General features: G+C 40.8%; 1 protein-coding gene across 1 annotated transcript in view; it reads right to left on the reverse strand.

The window, feature by feature from the left end:
* The window catches only part of znrf1 (zinc and ring finger 1), an 85631-nt gene continuing 60558 nt past the window's right edge, over positions 1-25073 (reverse strand). The window contains exons 2-5 of the mRNA XM_006805374.3: positions 18838-18933; positions 6454-6559; positions 2816-2907; positions 1-2632 (exon numbers count right to left, since the gene is read on the reverse strand). Of these exons, the coding sequence (XP_006805437.1) occupies positions 2850-2907; positions 6454-6559; positions 18838-18933 (260 nt within the window). The 3' untranslated portion in view covers positions 1-2632; positions 2816-2849. The remainder of the gene's footprint in view (positions 2633-2815; positions 2908-6453; positions 6560-18837; positions 18934-25073) is intronic.

Consider the following 25073-nt stretch of genomic DNA (forward strand, 5'->3'; position numbering starts at 1 on the left):
TCATCTAGCACAATTTATTCCACCATTTGTTTACAGTAGCTTTGTAAATGCAGTTTGTATGTTGATTCGTAGTAGTCTTCACACATCAGCTCTTGGCATTCTGAAGAGTGAGTAACACCCCACATGACTGGAATATTAAACAAATATTGTTAAATATGAACAAATGAATAAATAAGCCCCGTTCAGCGGCTCCACAGTGGGACTACAGAGTCCTTTTAAGGGTCTGAGTGGCTCACGTCTCCCGTCGCAGACAGCCAGACCTGCTCTAGCAGAAATACAATGTGGGGAACCGACAGTCGCAAAGACCAAGAGGCGCCTTTTCAGTTGCAAGCACACATGCACGAACAGTCATGGATGGATCGTGAGCCGACAGGCCCGCGGGCACAGGCTTGTAAAAAGCCTCCACCAAGGAAGACACAAAGAAACGACAAAAGACTTTAAATGACACGGTCGTCGCCTTTGTCCACCTCTGCTCGTCTTCAGGGTGCTTCTGCGTTTGTTCCTCCATTGTGTCCATTTATTTCTCTACCTTGTCATTTTTTTATTTCTTTAAAATTCTGGGTTTTTTATGTCATTTTAAATTGTTTTAGAAATTCTGATTTTCGTTTGTTTTTGGAGAATTGTGAATTTCTTTGATTTAATTGATTATGAATGTCCATGTTGCAGTTTTAAATTATTTAGAGTCAATTTTTGGCTGTTTGGAAGTCATTCTAGTCTCTCAGTTGACATTTTGAGCCCATTTAAAAAAATTTCTAACTGTTTATTACAATTATTATGCGTCTGTAGTTGTTTTTTCTTGTGTCATTAATCTATCTGTGGCTGTTTCAGGTCATTTTGAGTCCCTTTGGTAGTTGTGGCTGTTGTTTTGAGTCATTTTTGAATCATTAGTGTCTCTTTGTAGTTGTTTTCAGTCATTTGGTAGCCACTGAAGTTAGTTTAAGTCTCTTTGTAGCAGTTTAAAATCATTTTAAGTCTCTTTGTTGCTGTTTTAAATCATTTTAAGTCTCTTTGTTGCTGTTTTGAGTCAGTCGAGTCTGTCTGTAGCTGTTTTAGGTAGCTGTGGGTCTCTGATTTGGATCTTTTCAAATTTCTTTGCAGCTGCTTTTAGAATATTTTCAGTTTCTTTTTATTTATTTGTTCCATTTTCAACTCATTTGGGTCTTTTTGAGTATTTTCAAGTCCTCTTATTATTTATTAACAAGAAAAGACAGACTCTGGACCGGGGTTATGTGACTCCTTGGGCCTTGGTGCTGTGCCCAGTGGGCCTGTTCGGAAATCCTTCCATGCAAACAGTCATATGCACAGAGACACTCATTCACACTGGCTCTTGCTCGAGGCTCTCACAAGAAAATGACTAATCATGATCACATGAAAAATCTGGCAGATCTTAAAAGAAAGAACCGAGAGAGGTTACAAGTGAAATTTACAATATGTCATGTCGCTTCTCTGTAGCTGTAAACATCAGCAAAGTAAAGGGAGGACTGCCAGTCGCACACACGGGGAACATGGACAGCTACACTGTAAACATTTCAAAACACACACGGCACTGTCTCAGTCAGCCCTCTACGATAACCTTTCATGCTGCCTCACACACTCACACACACACACACACACACACACACACACACAAAGGCTTCAGCAAAAGCTACATTGTCACCAGTCCACGCATACACACACCCACATAGTGTACATACACATACCAGGTGAAGCCTGACAGTGGAGCATCCCAAACACACATATCACACAGTAGGAGCATAAACTACATCGCTGGCTCCTTCTGGCCTCCCAGTCAGGACTGCTCCTTTCCACCAAGCCCCCAGTCCCTCTTACCAACCCATACATACAAGACAAGCTGACGTCCCAGTTTGACATGTTTGACTCTTTCTGCCTGCCCAGGTATGCGTGAACCACGTCTAAATAGCACTGCGGAGACTTTAAATTAATTATTCGAGTCATATTGGTGAGGAAGAGTGCAGAACTGAGGCAGGAACTATGAGAAAAGAGCACACCGGGAGCCAGTCTGTTATGATAGGACATCACCAAGTCGGCGTCCTATTGCGTGAGATAAGAGGCCCACCCACTAATGTACAAGTCTTTTTCTCATAGCGAGCTCCTGCAGCTCAACAATCATCCATTTGCCGGTTTTCTCCTCCTCCTTCCATATCACTGGTTCCCTTCCTTCTTCCTTCCTCCGCTCTGCTTCCACTCCTCTTCCGAGTTAAGGCCATGGGAGGGCTGGACACAAGTAACTGACAAGCCTGAATCCAAAGATGTGATGTAAGGCCTGCGAGGACCTGAGCGTGTCAGGGAAGCAGCTGGCCGTGGTTGAGTCAGAAGGGGAGCTGAGGCCAACTAAGCCCTTTAAGGGACTCTGTTAGCTTGAAGAGGTGCGAAGGATGAAAGGAAGGGCGGCGGGTTCTCAGCAGTATCATCAGCAGATGTAAGATGGAGGGAGTGAACGATGGTTCGACAGTTACGCTTTTTTTTTCTCTTTTGGTTCAGTTCTCAAGGAGTAATTATTTTGGTAGGATGATGGATTCTGTCAGGATACGTAAGTGTTGATCACTTTGATTGTTTCACCAGATTTGGTTACGCCTGTGTCCAGATATCCCCGGCAGGACCACGAGATGTCCTGGAACAGACAAGAAGGTCAAGAAACAGAAAGAGATTTTACTCTTAGGTATGTATGCCGCATTTTCAGTCTGTCCTGATCAAATCCACCATTTAAGCAGCAGTAAAAAGACAACACTGGCTCTTTTGCACACTATACGCACATTTCGTCTGTAATATTTGGCCTTCTGAGTGTGTTTCTTACCTTGAACAGTATTCAGAGTGGGCCCGGTGGTCAGTCAGTCGGAGGGGTGTTCAGGGCAGGACCGATTGATCTCAAACCATGAGTCTATACAGCTGCAGAAACAAACAGAAGGCATGATGCTGCGTCCTGAATGCAGCTGCAAACACAGCGTGAACTTAGTGCGATTACTTGATCTATGCAGCTGATAAAAATAGAAATTTGATTAAGCGTGAGAGCTCATAAGAACACAATTGAATTATACTGCAGTCTAAGATGGATTCAATACTACAGAGGGTTGTTGCTAAAGTAACACGTAGGCATGTTGGAAGGCCTCCATATCCTCCCGCTTTAGCAATACATACACAACATGCAACTTATACTGTAGACGAGACCCAGGGGGGAACACAAGAGCGGCACTAATGTGCATTATTTCTCAACTTGTAACATTTTACATTCTCGCTGTGTTTATGGAAAAGTTTGCAATAAAACACCCCATAAGTCTCTGTGTGGGTGGAAGGACATCTTTTGTTTTAAGCAGCAATTTAAGCGCCGTAAAGTATAAAATGCTACATTACAAGTAGAAATACATGAGGTGCAACCATCAAAATGTTTTTTAATAACCAAAAAAAGCAGCTCCAAGCATTTTACCAGGATTTTATATAAGCATGGTACCTTTTTAAAAATTACTACAGTGAAGGAAAAAGATGATTTATGTAACATTTAGGAGCATATGAATTCAACACTTTGAAGGGTAACAGCTATAACAGTAACACAGGTATGAATTTTTCAACAAAACACCGTACTTACACCATATTGCTAATATTAAACACACGTCACATATAAGCTGGAACTGAAAAACATAATTTGTAGGGGTGCAACGATACACAAAATTCACGGTTCGGTTCGATACTTTGGTGTCACGGTTCGATATTTTTTCGATACAAAAAAAATGTTCATGCCTTTTTAATTTGTCATTTATTAAAATTCTAAATATATATTTTAACTCAAAAATACAGTTTTTAAATGTAATGTTGCTGAAACAACAAAGTAATAAAATAATAAATCTGATCGACAAATCACTCATCTTTGGAAAAGAGAGTTTATTACAGAGAAATGTCTGTTTCCAAAATAAAAGCTATACTATACGCTTCTTCTGGGCTATATTCTCAGCATCATATTAAACATATCAGGTCCCCATAAGGAGAATCATGTTCTAACGGCTGTCTAAATGACTCGGGTAAAGGTTGTAGCATGTGTGCTTGTTGTTTTTGTCTGCTTCCACTTGTCTTTGCACGAGGATGATGTCGGAGTAAATGTGCAGTCATATTCGTTGTATTCCCACTAGTGCTGTCAGCGTTATTCTGAAATGACGTTAACGCCACAACACGGCAAATCTCCTTTAATGAGCTACCGCGGATCGCCCCGTGCGTGGGGCTGGACAGCGTCAACACGTTAACGAGCTAACTGCGCTAACGCACTAGTTCCCACCAATGTAATTTTGCATTGCGTGGCACATCCAACATGCTGTTTTCCTTTGGTCCATGACGCGCTTACCTTCAGGGTCATGCTTCACATGAAAACCAAAATAGTTCCAAACGCCAGATCTGAATGAGGGTGGAGGAGGTTCAATTTGCCATGTTGCAACGAGCTTAGCTTCTGTCTTGCTAGCTTGCCCTGCGCTCAGTGAATCTGCGTTCGACTACTCCGCCTAGGCTGCACTGTTGAGCGCAGATCCACTGAGCGCTCAACACAGACAGCATCGTCAGAAGGAAAGTTGATAAAATAAATTCAAAATTTTGTATTGTTCGATACATATGCGTACCGAACCGAAAGCACTGTATCGAACGGTTCAATATCGATACGAGTATCGTTGCACCCCAAATAATTTGCTGGAAAAACTTGATTTGAGAGAAAAGTAAGTAAAATAAAATAAACTGATATATTACATTGCTGTCTTAAAATGACTGGCTTTTGTTTTCAAAACTATACTTCAGAATCAATGTGGCCCTGTGGAGCTGTGCCCCAGATATATAAATTCGGAGGCTAAAAGTGAAAATCCTGTGAGTAAATGTGCTCCATGTGACATTTTGATCACAAAGCAAACAGCGCCCATCATCCACAGTATGGATAATGATGATTACTCTTATTGCGAAACCTTGGGGAGAGTGTTTTTGCTGCTGCGTCTCGGTGTTTCGACACAGGACACTACGAGGCAGGGGTGGAGCTAACTGTGAAACTGCACTCTCATTGGCTAACAATTTCTAAGTGATTAGTTGTTGAGCGATGAGCATACGCTGGATGAAACTCCTTTTTATTACTTCTATACAACCAGAAGTCTTTTTGGAACCACAGCAGTCGCCCCCTGCTGGCCAATAAAGAAAAGAAACGTAGTTAACTTAGTTTACCGCTCTTTTCCTTTAGCTTCAGTTTTGAGACCTGGATATGCCTCTTTATATATATATATATATATATATATATATGTAGTTATATATGTAGTTTCTGTTTTTCATTTGCTATGCTTCAAACATCTGTTGGAGGTATTGGTTGGAAAAAGGCACTATCATCAGAGTGCATCCAGTTGTAAATCCATGACTGCGTAGTCAGCATGCATCATATGGGCTAAACAGGCTTCCCTGTAAGAAAAGCTAAGATGTTGTTTTACTTGTTTGAATTGTCAGTACCTTATTTATAAAAATCAAAAGTCTGGGCTTTTATGTCTAGAAGCAGGTGAGACTAATTTTTTTGAGCAGCTTACTTACTGACCCGGAGTCTAATGTATACCTCATCCCAGTGCTAGCTTATATAAACTGTGTGAGCACAAGCTAATGTGTGTAAGAAGATGGTAACTGCAGTTCACTTAACGATGTCATTAATAACAATTTTTTTTTCTTTTTCTGGAAGTTATGCTGAGCTGCATTATAAAAGTTTTTAACTCTTAGACACAAGAAAACAATTCAGACATGTAAATTTGGGCTTCAGGGTCTAATGGCTGGCTAATGATGAGTTACAGCCTTGCAGTTATTTACTAAACACACGCAAAAACTTGCAGGCGTTTAGCTTAACTTTATGATAAATGAGCTCAATATAATGTAAAAATTATTAAGGTCATGATGGAGGATGGAGGATATTCTCCTGGGAGGAACAACACAAACAAACAGAGAAAATAAAAGAAACAAAACACGATTCTCAGAACGGTTCTTTAGTTTCATTTAGGAGTTGCTCTCTGCTTACACTGCTGGTAGAAAATGTATGGACGGAGCACTTCTCCTGGGTAATATACTATACAGCCACCTTTATTTTGAAAATATAATTCTGATTACATTACGGTGACAAACTCAGTGAACCCGGGACTTCTGGGACCTCTGGGGATCAATAGGCAGTTGCATAAGGCTTTTCCATTCGTATATGGTAATCATCTCAAGCCATCCAGATAATGTGACAGTGATATATCAGTGTTTAGATATGCTATCATTCAATAGTATAATATGAATAACCTTTAAATCAAAGGCACAGGGCCCGTCCATCATTAAGGAATGCCTTTATCGAGATGCTGTGAGTCGATTTAATTAGAAGAAGTGCAAAATTATATAACGGGCAGTGATTCAAATATGTGTGTGTGTGTGTGTGTGTGTGTGTGTGTGTGTGTGTGTGTCATTCACCTTTTGTGGTAGATGCAGAGGCACGGCAGTCTGGCTATGGTGTCCCCTTGCTGCAGTTCCTCTAGACATATCACACACTCACCGGCATCCCTCGCCAACACATCATCTGAGGTGGCAGCCGCACACAGACACACAGAAACACACACACAGCAGAAGACGAATCAGTATGCACCAAAAACATTTCAGAGCATATCAAACACAGCAGAGAGCAGTGGGGGGAGCAGATTGGTGCATCGCACACAGCAGACACAGCTTAGTGGTTACTGTTCACTCCGTGCAGCAGTGAACATGCACGAGAAGGAGTTTGGAGATGAATCAGGAGCTTCGAGTCTGTTTCTCCTTGTGGAACTGCATTGATTTCTTCAATCTGCTTAACGAGTGCTGAGATTCTGCTCAGCACTGCAGAATGGTTCTTTCATCCACAGTGTATGATCATATTCATATTCCCTGAAAACCTGTGTTTTTGTTTCTGTCTAACATTAAAGAAACTCTGTGCTGGTTTCTCATAAACAAAAGTAGGGGTGCACTGAATTATTGGACAAATATTGAGATCATATTTCCTGTGATGAAAAGAAATAAATAACCATAAAAACAAAGTGCCAAAAACTGCAGTTCCTTAAATGGCCACTTGAGGCTTACTCCAAATGATTACGTGAACCCCATAGACTTTAATGTTAAAATAAACTTTTAAATAAATTAAATGGATTATTATCATGGGTATTTATGTAAGCTACAACCTCTGAGCCCAAAAATAAAGCCAATCCACATGTGGCAAAAAAATGTTATTATTCTTATGGACAGCTGAGGCCGGCTGTAACATCAAGTGACTCCTGTTACACACCCAACTTTACGGTCTGGTACAACAAAACACAGCAAAACTTTTCCCCTTCAGAAACTTCAGATGGTGATTTCATTTTTTTTTTAAATTTATCTTAGTTTTAAAAAGTCGCTAGCACTAGCCAATAACTCTGCCCTCCACCCCCTGTTTTCAGTTCCATAAACCCAACACGATGCCAAATAGAACTTATTATTGTAAAGGTTTCAAAACCAGTTCATTGTGGTGCATCAATTAGCAACACATAGGTCAGCATTCAGAGTGATTCCCCAAAGGAAACAATGATGTATATTAAAAAAACACTTTAAATGCCAAAAACAACAAAAACCACAAAATGTAATCCAACATTATGTCCCTGCTAAAGAAAGAAAATCAGAAAACTTTATTTTTTGCCCCTAAGAGTCGCTTTATAGATATAAATGGCCATTTTTTTCACATAAACTATTTCAGCAGCTCTTCAAACAAACATCTAATCAGCCAATCACATGGCAGCATCTCAGTCCACGTAAGCATGTAGACACGGTCAAGATAACCTGCTGTCGATGGTGATGATGAAAGGACGACTAGAGGAAGCAAACCTAAGCCCTTACAAAGTGTTTTTAATCTACTTTAGTTAATACTTTACTTTACTCAGGCTTGGGTGTTGCTTGGGATGCTACAAGTACAAACACAATCGAATGAAACTGCCGACTCCTCAGCCTACATAAATACGTGTCAGGAGCATTAGTGAACATCAAACATGTGACCGACTGCAGCATTGTAAGTATTTCTGCGACTGCTGATACCCTGAGAATTCGAGTTTACTCAGAATTGAATGAAAGGTCACACTGGTTTGAGCTCCTGTCAGCCAAGAAGAGAAATTTGTGACGGTGGTGGACACTGGCCCCCCAGGACTGAACCAGTGAAGAATGAAGGAAAATAAACACCACGGTCTGACGGATCTCCTTTTCTGCTGAAGCCGCAGATGTTAGGGCCACAATTTAGCATCAACAGAATGAATCCATGGCCCCACCCTCCCTTATGTCAACTGTCCAGGCCACCGCCGCCACTGCTGCTGCTGCTGCTGGTGGTGTAATGAGGTGGGAAATGTTTTCTTGGCATACTTTGGTCCCCGGAAAATGATCAATCATGGTCTGAATGCCACAGCCTGCAGGAGCATTGCTGCTGACATTGTGCATTTGTATAACAGTAAAATTAAACAATCTTTTTTTATATTTTACAGAATGATTCTTCAGCTTAATGTGTTTTATTGTTAAATCTGAGTCTCAAACTAATTTTCTGTGCTCCGTCTTCAAACACTGTCACGTTGTACTTAAAAAGATAAGATGAGGTTTTTATCCAAAAAACTTAGGAAATCCTGTTTTACACCCCAAAATATTAAGCACAGCAAGCAGCAACATAAATTAAGAGCTTAATTAAGTAGAACAGTTCTCTGATTGGCAAGACTTAGTAGAACAATTTAATAAAAGGAAAAATTAAATACTGATCATGACTTAGACCTCAGAGGATTAACAACACATATACATTTTTATATATATATATATATATATATATATATATATATATATATATATATATATATATATATATATATATATATATATATATATATATATATATATATATATACACACACATCTATATGTACATATACACATCTGTCTGGAACATAAAAATCTTTAAAAAAAACAAAACAAACTGTAACACCAAAACACCAACACCCCCCCCCCCCACTAACCAGGTTAACCTTGGAACTAGAGCAATCACAGTAATATTCACTGTCTTACTGCAGCATGTTAACATCCACCCACACTGTAAAAAAAAAAATCGTGATAAAACTGTAAAAAACTGTAAAACTGTAAAATTCAAATGTAATGCTATGGAAAAATATATAAAATCATTCGTATAAACTTTTTTTTACATCAAATAATAATTATTATTATTGTTATCTAGGGCGAGCGTTGCTCAAGAGTTGGCAGTTCGCCTTGTAATCAGCAGGTTGCCGGTTCGAGCCCCGGCTCAGACAGTCTCGGTCGTTGTGTCCTTGGGCAAGACACTTCACCTACCACCTACTGGTGATGGCCAGAGGGGAATTATAAAGTGGAGGGTCTCATAAAGCGCTATATGAATGTATTGTTATTTAAACCAACTGTTAACTGCATATTTCTGTACATTTAGGTATTATTATTCATATTGCCGCATTCATTTTATAGGTAATTTCATTGTTTAATCACATTAAATTGTTCCTAATTTAATGTTTAAAAGCACTTGAAAAAGGCAAAATCCCATGTAAAATTAGGGCAACAAACTGTATTGTCATTACTGAAAATAACCGTATTTTCATGGGAAAGTTATTTTCTGTTATTTTATGGTATCATTTTGGCGCCCCAGCTGCTGTAATATTATTGTTTTTTTAGGATTTTTTTTTTATGGTGCACTTATTGCCTGTCCAGGACCCATCTTTGGCAAATCTCATAACCAACGTATAACAACAAGATGCATACAAGAGATGTGATCCGAGTTCATTAGTAAAGCACAGTATCATTAGATTTGCAGCGATCTGTGTGGAATTTGGACCTGACATTATATGTAAAGTCATAAGGAATTATCCTCTAATCCAATGACCTGTAAAAGTCTTTTAACTGTAAAATAAAGTCACAGATAAGGCCCTAACCCCCTAACCCTAATTGTCAGTGGAGGCAGAATTAAAGCCCAGCCATAACCCCATAACCTAATCCTAACCCTAGATAAAGTTTCAGTCACTGTTACGCAGCCATACGAACCCACATTAACATTATTCCTGTGGAAATGTCACACATCATTGCCTTGAGGCTGGAAAAAACGGCGTTGAGGATTTGCCAAAATGATAGAAGATCCCATTTTTATCAGTAAAGCGAAAAGAAGGATACTTGATGGGGGCAGACTGTGAGATGGAATAAGAGACAGCATATGCTCAGACTGCAAATCAGCTTAGTTCCTCAACAAACTCCCATAACCCCGCTCCTCTCATCCCTCCTTCCCCTCTTTCTTTCTTTTGACAAATAGTGTCTCCTGTCCATTGTTCACATCCATCCACCCCCTAAAAACACCCAGGATCTCTTCGAATAAGCACTCTGGATTAAGTGGCAGTAATCTACATCGCGTCTGATAACAATACATCCAGTCCTCCTTCTAGCATCTTGCACATTACTTCTTATTAGCCTGCAAATCAAACCAGGAAAAACTCAGAAATCAATCAACTGCCAAAAAGCCAGCACAGTCCTTTAAGCCACACAGTTTTGCCCGTTTGGAAATGAGTGCAAAGTGTATTAAATTTAAAGTCAACACCTGAACTGAGCTGATAATCAAGTTAAGAGGGTTGTTCAATCGTGTTTGCTTCACCTGTGAAAATGCTTTAAAAAATGAGGTCATCTGGATGAAGCCAGCGCTCTAACTCATCACAGCTCTGCCTCAGCCAGAAGTCTCAGTATTGATCGCAGCTGCAGCTGCAAGGCATATTAGGCAGCAGCCTGCCACCTCTGTTCTAGCAAACCACCACAGTCCCAGAGAATCTTACAGCTGACTTTAGTGTTAATGTTTAATTCCTTTCGTAACATTGCAACGACATTAATGTGCTGTGACCTTCTCTAATACCAAAGCTTGTACAGGAATCCGGTTTACCGGAGATGACACTGTTTGATTAGAGCAGGGAATTCAGTTTTATGATGCAACAACAGCAGGGTTAGGGTTTAGCTGAGTTTGGGCAAAAGGAAAACAACTTCCTGAATAGAGAGCTCATAATTACCTCTGCTAAGGAGGTTATGTTTTTGGTAGCGTTTGCATGCAGGTCTGCATGAATTCTGATAACACTATTAAGGGGTGTAGGGTGGGACCATGTTAACAATCCATTCAAATTTGACTTACATCCGCAAAGGTCTGCAAGGTAAACTTTATGGTACATTGGTCAAAAATCAACAAGCCTTATAACTCGCATGATTCTTACAAGTGTGCTGTCTTATGTCAACATATTGAAAGTACCTTTACTTTCAATTTAAACAGTGTCACATTTGACCTCTAATTTGTCATATAAGTTAAGTGATTGATCTCAAGGTCAAAGTGATAATAATGCTATACAGAGCTATTTAAAACTACATTACTTGTTGCCATTGTTTGTACAATCGACCTATAGTGATGTATTGATATAATTAACGACCGTGTGTTATGACTTTGATAAATGTCTTGATGCATTCTCAATCATCCAGGAAAGTAATTCTCTAAAAGTTGATTTTGTTCATCTGGACGTAGCGTTTTGTGAGAGAAATGTTTTGTCACTCATCCAAGTTCAGTCTCAGCTGACTGCAGGTTTCAATCTTATAAACAGTACATTTGCATAATGACTGAAACCAGCCCACTGAAGGAACAATGGGCTGGGAGGTCAGTTCCTTAATCATAATTATGCAAATTCTCATGACCATTGATCAACAACTACTGACCAAAACCCACTGATCAAAGACCACTGATCAATGGCCATGAGTACCATTCACAGAGAGTTGGGGAATGGCTGCAATCACAGCATTGTAAGATGGCGAAAGATGTACCCTTAGGCCCCCTCCTCGATTCAGAGATGGTCTTTCCCTTTTCACGTAAATGGCCTCCTTGACTCCACGCTGATCAATGGTCATGAGAATTTGCATAATTATGATTAAGGAACTGACCTCCCAGCCCATTGTTCCTTCAGTGGGCTGGTTTCAGTCATTATGCAAATGTACTGTTTATAAAATTTGGGGAAACCTGCAGTCAGCTGACACTGAAGAAGTCACTTGGATGAGTGACGAAACGTTTCTCCCACAAAACGCTACGTCCAGATGAACAGAATCAACTTTTGGAGAAAGACTTTGATAAATCCTCCTGAGAACCGAGGAATCTTCCCATTTAACTTTTTGGGGGATTTCCTTCCTCTTTGGACGTAATAGAGGCCACCCAAACACATAAGATATCAATGGAAAGCCCAGGATGTCCTCTCTTTAGTACATCAGGACTTAGTAGGGTAGTTCAAGTAATTTAAAAGATAGGCTGGTTCTCGGGAGGAGGCTATAACCTATAGCCTGTTACTTTACAGTAACAGGCTATAACAGTTTGAATACAATGTTTCTGAATAAGTATACATTTTGGAGGGAACATTTTGTTACTTGTTTTGGTACATTTTTCACTCGATGACGGTAGATACCAATAACCATCTGAGTTGATTTAATGTTGTTGAAAATCGGATTGAGGTCACACCAAATGTAAAAATCTGTTGAAACTTGATTACAAATATGTTTTTATTGTCTGCAAACTTCACAACAATATACAAGGTCAAGGTTGACCTTGAAACCTTTTTTCAAGAAATATATTGAGTAATATATCAAATGAAAGGGCCTGCAGAGAGCTGTACAACACAGTTGTTATTTTATAATACAACGCCCTCCGGTGTCACCATGACAAAATAAAGTTTTGCAAAAATCACACAATGCATGATTATATCTTAACATTGTTACAGCTTATAGACGCCAGCCTGCTGATGTAATCTAATATGTGATGTACTAAAAACACGATGCTGACGTATGCTTGCATAAAAACAATGTAAAACATCAATGTTTGTCATTTAGAGTGGAGTTTAGGTTGAAATTGGTTTTATGCACTCTACAAAATGTAAACTTTTACCACCAGAGGGCAGTATTTTAATAGTGTTTTTTAAAAAAAAAAAAAAACATTTGACATTAATTGTAGCCAAAAAAACAAACAAACAATGACATTGACTCCCTGTACCAACTTGTGGTATAAAATGGTATTACAGGAAAGTACAACCCGCCCCTAGTTTAACATAGATGTTTCTCAGATAAAGTTACATTCTAGTGATTTCGTTAATTTTGTCAGGTTTGTATCTGTTGTCAAAAGGTAAAATGTACACAAGGTCATTTTAAGTTGTGCAGACGTCACAGTTTACATTGAGGAATTTATTTCTGCACATTTACATCTGTGCTGTAAAAACCAAACAGCAACATCTGCAGTTGTTGGCTGGTACCAAAAAGACATCGGTCGCCACCGTCAAAGGCAATCAAGTTTTCAGGAACCAGGTGGCCGTCATCAGGTTAAAAAAAATAATTATAACGAAGTAAAGCTCAAATCCATTATATTAAACCTGGTAGCACCATCAGCCCTGACCTCACGAGTATAGCAATGACTGATAACAACTGTGACATCTTCTCATAATAATGAGATAAGATGCAACTGAAAAAGAGCTGTAACGATGAAACGAAAATCAAAGTATTTCTGATATGAAAGTAAACTTTACGGTGCAAATTACACCAAAGCATTGGACTGTGATGCAAATATGGAAGAATGTGATGTGAGATATGTGTCAGTATCACTCAGTCTCTCCTCACCTGCCTGCTTCCCTCCTAACTTGCACACTTGCAAACAGATATTTGGCGTCTATAATGACTTAGATGAGGTGCTCTTTGCCTTTCTGAATCACAGCACCAAACTCTCTTTTTTTAACCTCTTCGTGTATCCTCCGGTGACCTGAGCCGCGTGAGGCAAACCGCATGCCTTGCACCCCCCTCTTCACCTTTTTCTTATCTGTCAGTGTCTTCATGCTACCTCCCCCTGACATTCCAGGTCTTTACGAGGCCCCTTCTCACCCTCGGTGCAACGAGCTATATTTAGTGCTAGGCATTAAAATAACATCATGCGAAAGTCAAAGCCCAGAAAAGATCCGGTGGTCAGCTCACGTGGACTCGTGCTACCTACAAGCCTCACCTGCTTCTGCACTGTGCAGGCAGGTGGGTAAGCACATAGACACAGAAAGGACGTTATTTCAACGTACTGAAACTCCAAATTAATCCCACAAGACGCCCTTACATTATGTTGGCCCTTAAAAAGCTTTGTTAGAATGCTGTTATTACTCACTGCCAGTATTAGCTTACTCATACTAAATCTATATGATAACAAAGATATGGATTTATGAAGTAGGGTGAGATTTTACAGTTCCTCCACAATCCTGCAACAGTGACCTGTCTTTTATGATACTGCAGAAGTTATAAATGAATATATGCTCTGTCATTTATGAAATAATGTGATGTTTCAAGAAGAAAGTACAAAACTACAGGCTTTGGGTGGGAGAGGCTCAGTTTATCAATTAAGGCCACTATGAAGCTAAATGTTTGGCTAGGCTAATGCTAAAATATAAGGCTGTTCAAAATGGCAGTGTTGAGGCATCAGAACCAGAAGCTTTTAATGATGTCTTTGATAATCTGACACAGTTTTAATAAATACGTGCACATTTACTACCTAAGCCATATGTTTCTAATTCTAACTAGCATAGTTAGAATTAGAAACATATGGCTTGGCTACGTTACTATGGCTAGTAACGTAGCCAAGCAGACTCATAAACACATGTACACTTTGAATAATGACATTTGTAATGTAATGTACTTTATATATGTTTTTCTACTCTTATCAAAGCGAGGAAGCTGGTGTACCCAGAGAAAATCGAAGCACCCAGAAAGGCCACAAACATCTTTGAACCAGGAACCTTCTTGTTGTGAGGTTGAGCCTAGTAAAAAGCCTGCTTCAGCAGAAAGGATTTACTCACAAGTCTAAATTCCAGAATGAAATGACAAGCCAGGGCTGACCAATGACTCCAATTAGCTCAGAGATATGTACAAGGTGTCCTTTGAGTCCAGCCCCTTGATGTGCCAGCCACAGTTAGATGCAGAACGATAACAGCCCTCATTCACAGAGCGATAAAATCTTTATTAGGAAGTTAGAGGGGTATCAAAAGGATATGAGCCAGAAGAATTTTGTGATTTTGTTCAGGTCTAAGCATTTAAACCTGCTTAGTGAAGTTTCTACATGACAAAAGTGTGTAATTATGCGTTTGGGTGAGAACCAAGTGCCTTGTGCGTTCGACCAAAGGGCTATAAAACCTTGCCCTTGAATCCAGTGCATCACAGCAGACAGGCACTCTACGCTGAAACTGAATAAAGTCTGCTCAGTTGTACTGCTTCAAATTTGAAATGTTTGTAATGGCTATCAACACCCTGACAGGAGGAAGCACTTCAGACAATTCTGCTACAAAACTACAAATGTATGCAGATGATGTGGTATTAAAAACTTCATTTTGAAAGCAGGTTATAAGCAAGTCAGCTTAACTTTAGAGGTTTATCAGTGCATTCATGAATCTCCTGAACAGTAGATGTGTGTGTGTGTGAGTGTATGTGTGTGATGTGTCGATGTGCGGCAGTCAGTCGGTCCAGGTGATTGACAATACACCCCTGAGCATGCTGGGAAACAAGATAAGCACAGCCCATTTTGTGGGCCTCAAAAACCCAAGAGAACAGACACGGAAGAAGATAGAGGGAAAAAAGAAATTACAGCGAGATTACACAGCAGGAACAGACAGACAGACTCACAGATGAGAGAGGGACAGAGGCAGAACGAGAGAGTAATTTGCTGGAAATAAAGAGTGACAGGTAGGACAGGAGGTGCCGAAAAAAGGAGGAATTATGGGAGTGTTTCTCCTTTTGCCCTCTCCTCTCGTCCGTTATCAGCCATCAGGGTCCTCCATCATTCTGGATCCCATCTTCCTTAAGACAGTTAAACCTCTCCTCTCTCTGTCTCTGTCACTCAATCCAAATTCAGCTGCAGGCCTTACAGTCGTTTTTTTTACTGCACCGGCCTCGATGACCAGGTTGAAGACTTCTTGTGTCAGCCTCTAACAAATTCATTTAATTAGTTATTGTTACGCTCAGAAACATGAGCACCACGTATGAGCAGACTTTTACAAGGTCACCCATTTAGACGCACAGTCAAACAAGTAAGTGTCAATCAACTTACTGCTGCGGGGCAACAAACAGACATGACGACCGCATGTCTCCAAGCAACCAGGAGCGGCAGTCGAGGCCATAATTAAAACAGGAGCCTGCTTGATGAAGTAACAGGAGACTGGAAGGTAGACCGTGTGTCTGCAGCAGCTTTATGTACTTTTTTATTTCATTCATAAATAGCCCAGAGCAGCACTGTGGACACCGAGTAACAGTAAACATGAATGATGTCAGAATCACAGCAATATTCCCCCAAGTCAGGAATCATCTGGCTTTTTAAAGATGGTAAAATTCAGTATTTATTTATTTATAACTGAGTCTAAAATGGGCCAAAGAGTTCAGTGTTATAAAACCTGTGCTTTATTTTTCAAATTTTACCTAAAACCATTTCCCAATGCATATTCAGCATCCTGTGGGTCGTCTACTTTGGAACGATGCTGTATTTAAATGTGTGCGATGTCAGAACACTGGCCCACACCTCGAGGTAAACATAGACTTTACTTAGAAGGCCACCCACATATTTTAACAGCCGAGCAAATATATTTTTCCAGAGTTTATTCAAGAGAACAAAGGATTTCACCATCAGTTCACTGGGACAATCCGGTGAGTCTTATGTTGAAAGTTTAGTTGTGTGCAGGCGTGCAGCAGTTTGAATTGCTGCTTCACAGCAAGAAGGATTTGAATCTTTCGCTGGGACGTTTACATGTGTGGTTTCTCTCTTCATAGTCCGGCTTCCTCCCACAGTACAAATACATGTTTGTTAGATTAGGTGATGATTCCAAGTTTGCTGTAGTTGTGAATGTTTCTATGCCGTAGCTATGTGACAGACTGCCGACCTCCACTGCCGACTTTGAATTTGACAAGTGGAAGAAAACTGATGGATCCATGCATGCGTAGTTGCTTTTCGAAGGTTATTCACAGCTCTTACCATCTCAATACCTTTTCTTTGCCTACTTTGAGGGCTGGAGCCCGTCCCAGCTGATACGGAACAAGAGGCAAACCATTCACCCTCACATACCTACAGTCCACCCAGCAAACATGTCCCCAGGGCTGCAGCTGATAACATGTATTTATCTGCTGAGAGCTCAAAAGCCACTCCAACCTGATCCTGCAGCAGTTGGAGAACTGCATTGTATGATACCATGCCCAGCTGCAGTCCCACACTGGGATTAGCTCATTATCACTCATTGATCAGTTGATCAATCCAACAAAGGCTAAACAATTTCAAGATGTACTTGAACCAACAGCAGGTGTAATCCCTTAGAAACACAATAACAAGTCCCAGATGATCAGTTATAACTGTTGGTTAGATAACAGGGAGAAAAACAGCCAGGCAGCAGACAGGGAGGGATGAGCTAACAGAGTGACACAGGGCAGCACTGCCCACATGGTCAATGAAGTAAAACAAAAGACCCTGACATGCCCGGCTCCACATCCCTACACTGTTTTCAGCACTTAGAGTGAGCTGAGAATCTGTGGCCTTTCATTCTTTTGCGTTGCTCGTATGCAGAGCTTAGCTTTGAAGACATGAAGTTGAAGTTGTAGCTGTGTACTGTGCTGAGGGGCAACTGGTCTGTGAGCTAGTCTTGCTTGTGCTGCTACTGATTCTTCAGCCACAGAGAAGAGCGGCGTTAGAACATCCAAAGAGCTGAAGTGAAGCTGAGTCCTCTTCATGCTGCTTTTGATCATCTTTGATGACTTTCCTTGTCCCTGTTGCTCTCTTCCCTGTTCTGGCCGACTTCTCAACCAGTCACCATTCAACCTACACCCAGCAATAGTACATTGGTTTTTTAACCAAAAGTTTTCTATTTGTAATAAAATTCATACCCAGACAAAAACAACTGCAGTACCATAAAACAAGCATAAGTTGGCGCCCCGCTCAAAGCAGAAACACCCTGACCAGTATCCAAATGCATGAGTTTGTGCAGCAGTTTGTAAACATGTTTAAGCCTACTGTAAAGTTGGACACGTCATCATGGCGGACAGTAGTGACTGAGTTGCTTTTGGAACTCAGAAACTGCAGTTTATGGCTTAGTTTGTTAGCCCTGGAGGTTGCAGCTTAATACCAACTCATCTTAAACCTATAAAAGTGAAGACTAAATACACACTGTACGCTTATAGCTGAGACTCAATGTAGGCTGTTATTATAAAAGAAAAAACTCAATGTGCCGAGGCAGGGTTGGTAGTATCAGCACCACGAGGTCCACAGGTTATGTGAGCCGCAGCAGTTCTGCAAGACTGCTGTAGCCCACAGTCAAGATAAGCAGCGTGTCTTGCATCTTGCAAGTACAGTTTGGTACTCCAGTAGAATGACAGCAAAAAGTAAAAACCCCCGACAGGCATAACAGAATCACACAGAACCAGTAAGAGCTGTGAAACTGAAGAGGTCACATGTCAGAGCACAGCAGTCGAGGGCTTTGCAGCCTCAGCTGTGTTTGTGTTTTCCAAAGTGGATGGCTGAAACTGTCGGGTTGTGTAAATTCATGTTATGAATTTTTATGATTTTCCTCATTGCCCCTCATTCATATTTATCATGTTTTTGAAGGACTAGCTCGATAACAAGCTCCTGTCTTTAGACCCGCCCACCTTGTCACGAATATTTATGAGCGCAGCAGCTTCAAGGCCTTCAAGCTCATTGTTCCCTGGCACAGCCTGATTTCTACCAGATCGATCATAAAAAGAACAGAAGGAGGTGTTTCTTACCATTGTAAGAGAGGCGAGGCTTGCTTAGACACATGATAAAGTGAACCTCCATTTCATTGGACGCCACAGACTTGGAGCAGACAGGACACTTGAATCCTAGGAAGAAGAGGAGCAAAGTAAAAGATCAGTGCAAAGATATATGCACACACATGACTGTGAAATAAACAAGCATCGGCTTCATTGTGAGTGCATTTCACCCAAAGGAACGAAATGTAAAATGTCATTTTGTAATGTAAAAGAATGTGATAACAGGAAATCCCGGCCGTTCTGATGTTAAAATACCCAAATAGACCCAAACAGTCTTTGAATACAGCTGGCAAGGTTCTTCGTTCTACTCTGCAGCTTTGGTGAACTCATCATAACAGCACATGATCCAGTTTTCCACCTGCTGCATGTTCAAGTTAGAGCACATTTCTAACTCGCACCGTAGGAAGGACTACGGACCCCAGCTGAAGCCCAGGATGGCCGCCATCTTGGGCTGAATGAGGTCAACTGTCATGGCCCTGGGTCATGTGACCCAGTATTCTGAGTTGTTATTCTTTTTAGTCTAGTTTCATTTCGGTTTATCTAGTTACATTCTGCCATGTTTCATGTCCAAGTTTTCTTTGTTTGTCAAGTTCAAGTCATGTCTGGATCTCCTTATGTTTCCTGTTTTATTTTGAAAGAGTTTTGTGTTATGTTTAGTTTCACGTGTCCTGTCATTATGTCAATTGTTGTCAGCTGTTTTCCCCATGTGATTTTACTTCCTTTGATCATTCCTTATGTGCATTTAGTCTGTGTGTTTCCACTCAGTCAGTGTCAGATCGTCTGTTAACCTCACCACAGTTTTCATAGGTTTACTCCATTGTTTCTCTGTGTTTTCTAGTTTACTCAGTGTTCATAGTTTGTCATAGTTTTTCACTGAGTGTCGCAGCCTTTTTGTTAACACAGTGTTCAAAGCCTCCTTAGTTTCCCTAGTTCCTTGTTTTTCTTCTGCAATCAGCCAATAAAGGCTCGCGTTGTTTTTGAAACTACGTTTTGTCTCCACCGTGTCTGCATCTGGGTCTACCTCTTTCCTCACACCGGCGCACCCCGCCGTGACATCAACGATATCAAGGACCGCCACAAGTGAGCCAACCAGAAGAGAAAACAAAAGACAGGAAGGTGTTTTTGAGTTAACTTTCAAACTAAGAGAATGGATAAAAAATAATAACCCACTTATTGGCTTCTATTAGCCTGGCCATTAGCATATCCAGCTTACTAATAGGAAAAATTGGTGTCAGATGGAGTAGAAGTTCTGCCTTTCTAAAAGAACAAACATTAGCCACTGCTTTATTATCAGTTAAGGAAAGAAACATTGACTAAAATAAAACTGATTAGAATGAACCCAGGCCGTTATCATTGTGCTATCCAGTTCTTCCCTTTCACCCCAATGCACACTTTAAAAACACTCATCTGTGCTTGTTTTCCCTGTAAAGTTCTGTAAAGTTGTAGCTGTGTCAGTACTCTCTGTTTGTGCTCTTTGGAGCCATCAGGGTTAACTATATTAGTATAACACATACCAGATAACTAGGTCATCACTGGGCCACGCAGCTGAAAACAGCTGCGACTGTGACAAAAGGGAGCTTCAATCAAAACGGCAGTGACTCTTCGCGTTCAGCATCGCCGAGAATGGGATATGTTTCAGCAGATTACTTCAGTTTACTGAGCTCACTCTACTGTACCTTTGCTCAAATCAAGACTGGTACCAACAAACTGCTAAAAAAAACATTTAAAAAATACAAAATGTGTAAATTCTTTGGAAGTTTCACTGCCTTTTGGTTTCCGTTTATTAAAAATCGATTATATGGGAGGTAACGCTACAGCTGTTTGGTGGTTTAATGAGATTTGCATATATATCAACAATTACACTGATGGGGGTCTTTTTTCTCCAGGATTCTTGCTGAGCATTTTCCCCTTCTTCTTTTCAGAGACTTTCTGTGGAAATGTTTTAGGTGCATAGCGTTTTGCTGTTGCTAACTAATCCTGGAAGTATTAGACCTCTTAATTTGTAATGTTCTGTCTTTTTCTTTTCCTAATTCCTCTTTCCTTTCTTGTCTTTTGCTAGTTTTAGACCAACAACTTCCAACGTTTCTCAATAAGGTCAGGCTGCATGAGGTACAGTGAGATAAACTTGCTGTGGCCAGGACTGCTGCTGTGAAAAAAATCAGTTTCGTTAAATGCTACAGAGAAAGGAGTTTGGAATAAAGTTTGGAATAGTATCAGCTCCACAATTTCAAGTATGTGAGCCGCAGCAGTTCTGCAAGGCTGCTGCGGCGCACAGTCAAGATAAGCAGCGTGTCTTGGACAGAAGTTGGGACGCTGAGTGGGAGTGGAGGCTTTTCTGCAGACTCAACATCTCCAGGAACTGGTGCTACAGGGGGCCAGACACCACCCAGGTGGAGAAGGCAAGCTCTGGGATCTGCTTGACGAGATGGGACAAGGCGCGAGCAAATAACTCCCAACTCGCTGCTGGGTGTGTCAGGACGATGTCCCCGCTCCAAATCCCCAACCACTATATTCTGATAAGAGGTCAAACATTTATGACAGGTGGTCACTGATGTGCCTGTGGTCCCAACAAGTTTGTAAGTCTTCCAAATAAGAAACTAATAATCTCATTTTCAGCCAAGAGGGTTTAGTTCAGCTCCGATCTGAGGCCCTTTTGTTGCTTTCTATGTCTATGTCATTTGGTTAGCTTTAGGCAGTAAAACTTCTTGCTTGTGTGGTTTTAAAACCTTTACAATATTCACTGTCTTACTATTTATATTTTATTCCTGCACAGTTGATGTGGACCACTCACAGTTTCATTATACACGTACAATGACAATAAAGGGCTATTCTATTCTATTCTATTCTATTATACTCTTCCTAAATGATACTTAACACCAAATTGTCAGTTATAGATAACGATAACAGCTCGTAGACATTACTAATGGGGTGTTATTTTAAAAGCAGGAGCTTCTCAGTCTAGCAGGAGGAACTGCAAGCTGCAAATAACACTGGACATGTGACGACTCTAGTTAAAATGATAGCCCACCTACAACTAAACTGCAACATGGCAGCATCCTGTGCATATGACATAACTGTGACCAAATTAATTTTTAAGTTAAAGTTGTGAGGAGAAGAGCTTTCAGTTGGTACAAATTCTGCAAGGAGAGTATTAACAGAGGTTGTATTTTTCCCTCACCAGTTCCCTGTTAATGTCTTGTATGATCAGGCTTGATCATATATTCAGGACTAACACTATGATGTTATCCCAAAAGAGTTCATTGCTTTAAGTGTACAGGGTAACGTGTCGGACTCTTCAGGAGGCAGACACCACCTCTACTTTAAACTCAGGTGACCATACCTTAGTTAGGTTGCTATTGGCTGGATCCCAATTCAGGGTCTGCAGCCTTAAAGGCCGCATTTTAAGGCCGATTACGTCACCGCGACGCGACGAAGGCTGTCCCAAACCGAAGGCTGCTCGAAATGCGGCCCTCAAATGCGTCCTTCATTTCCCTGAATTTTAAGAATGTGGCGGTGTAGACTTCGTGGCCCAACATATCCCAGAATGCATAGCGCGGCGGTGGGTGTGGATAATTTTGCCGAAAAAAAAACGGCGGATGAGGGGCGCCCGAAGAGTAAACTTTAAGTAAGTACTGAATATTATGTCACTTATTTATGTGCAAATGTTTACTAACGAAGAACATTAAAACATTCCTGTTGGCCACATGTCGGCAAAGTCATGTGACATTAGTGACGTTTGTACTAACTTGGTTTTAAAGCCTTTACTTTAAAATATACGCCGTTCAATAGCTGAGCTTAATCAGAGAATGATCAAAGCTCATGTAGAAACAAACAAACAAATGAACAAAAGATTTTCTCCTTCATTTCTGTCAAACAAAGCTGTATGAAACGTTTCCAGCTGTTAGTATCATGGTTGCTAGGCAACCTGGGCAGCGCAACGGAGGCTAGACCGTCCCATTTCACAAGCCTCGCACTTCCGGCCTTAGCGGTCTTTAAGTACGCGGCCCTTGAGGATCGTTGAGGCTGCGTACTTTAAGGCTGCAGACCCTGAATTGGGATACAGTCATAGGCTCATGATATTGGGGACTTCCTGTGATGACATGGGCATTTCTTCTTCCCTCCCCTTCTTTTCAGTCATCATGTATTCATATGCCACTGCTGCATGTCATTCATTTTGACCCGTTCTTTCCTGTAGTTCTTGTACTTTGTGTGTGTTTCCTGAAAGCAGGCTTCCCCCTTCCCGAGCCTGGTTGAAAAAAACTTGCTCTTCTTCCCCACTTTCACCAAATGGTGGATCATTCTGTAGGTGAATGTCAGATTGTTGATATTATTAACATATTTGTCAAACTACAAATATGTTGAACACAAATAATTTACCGTATGATATTCATTTGACATATGCTGAACTTTTTAGACCCAGGCAGCAAAAATATCAAAATATCCTCTCAGTTTTGTTCTGATGACTGGATGAGAAAAGCATTTCCCCCATAAAGTCACCACTAAATAACAGTCCTTAAACAAGCACTGGTGATATGGAGCTCATTCTAAAGATGGTTAGATGCAACTCTACCAAATTTGATGAAACAGAAATAAGGCATAATAAATGCTCCATTTAAATTGTAGCAATACGAGGCAGCCTCAGTCCACAAACGGCAGCTACCATGATAGAAAATTGGTAGCTGACAAAAATGGAAATTAATGACAGGTCTCTGCACCTGGCTGAGGTAAAGGGACCTTCAGTGTGAAGAGGACTTAAAGCTAAACAAAGGTTTGAGCTTCTCCTGTGTGAGAATTTGCTGGAGTGATGACACATACAGCTCTAAGACATTCACAGGCTTACAAGTGGAAAATAAAGTAAAAAACAAAAATAACACTGCAGAACTGCAGCATACATACGTGGTGCTCATTTCTGTGAAACGTGAAAACCGCTAAGGAGGTGCAGGTAGAAAACACACAGAGAAACGTTCGCTACACACACTACATGGCAGCTGACCCACATTTCCCTTAGCTGCTATTTTCAGACGCTCCATAGGGATGAGCAGAGAGTGGGAGATGGAAGACATGAGCGAAAAAGAGGTGCAGGAAGAAGGTGAGAGAGCCGAAGCGTTTCGAGGAGAAATGAAGGATTGTGATACGTGGTCCAGCAGGACTCTAGCTGCGCAGCTTGTGTGTGCGTTCGCTTTCAACTCAGCCAAGCACCGCGAATCCTCGCGGACATTTCGTATTCAAGGAGCGCATAAGGTCAGATAGGGACGAAAATAAATCACAGGGCCGGATCATAAATTAATTATACTGGTGCCTATGTGAGAGCATGGACACAGATGTGTGCTGTGAGTGTGCGCAGGCCTGTTTTGCAGTCCTACCGTACAGGAGTCGGTTCGTGTCAAACGGGCACATTTCTCTGATATTTTCCTTCAGTGTCATCTTAGGACCACAGGTGGTGTGGCGATAAATGCCACACAGCGCTTTTATGGTCGCGAGCTGTGGGACGGTTGGCACCAAATGACAAAGAGGAGAAATTTCTCAGTGCTGCTGAGAACGACATGTCTGTGAAGAAAGACAGAGAAAAGCGTCTGGACTTCTTTAAGTTTCCTTGAAGACGTTTCACCTCTCATCCGAGAAGCTTCTTCAGTTCTAAGAGCAATCACATGAGCCAAGGTGATCAATAGGACACTCCCATAGGGCTTAAAATCTGGGACTCTCCACCATTTGCTCTTAGAACTGAAGAAGCTTCTCGGATTAAACGTCTTCAAGAAACTTAAAAAAGTCCAGACAGTTTTCTGTGGAGGGTGGACAGTTCACCACATAGCAACATTGATTTAATATTCATCTGGCCAGTAATAGCCAATAATGTTTAAACCTGTAGATCAGGCGTGTTAAACATAAGGCCCAGGGGCTAGAATTGACCCAGCAAAGACTCCCATCTGGCCCACTGAACAGCTTTAGAAAATGTAAACGAGTGCACAGATAATCAACTTTTAACTGTATTTTCACAAGTTTTACACCTTTTTCTATTAATAAACCCCCCCACCCCACCCCCCACCTTCACCAACTGCCATCATAAAACACCAAAGTAATGAAGCCAGAAATAAACAATTAAATGAGACATCATTTACACCATCTGCTATTGAAAATTATCTGTTTCGGGGGAAAATCATCTGGGTTTTTGGGGGGGTTTTGTCCTGTCAGTGTTAATCTTGTTAACCGCA

The sequence above is a fragment of the Neolamprologus brichardi genome, chromosome 7 (genome assembly GCF_056152115.1).
Source record: "Neolamprologus brichardi isolate AB-2024 chromosome 7, ASM5615211v1, whole genome shotgun sequence".
Lineage (NCBI taxonomy): Eukaryota > Metazoa > Chordata > Actinopteri > Cichliformes > Cichlidae > Neolamprologus > Neolamprologus brichardi.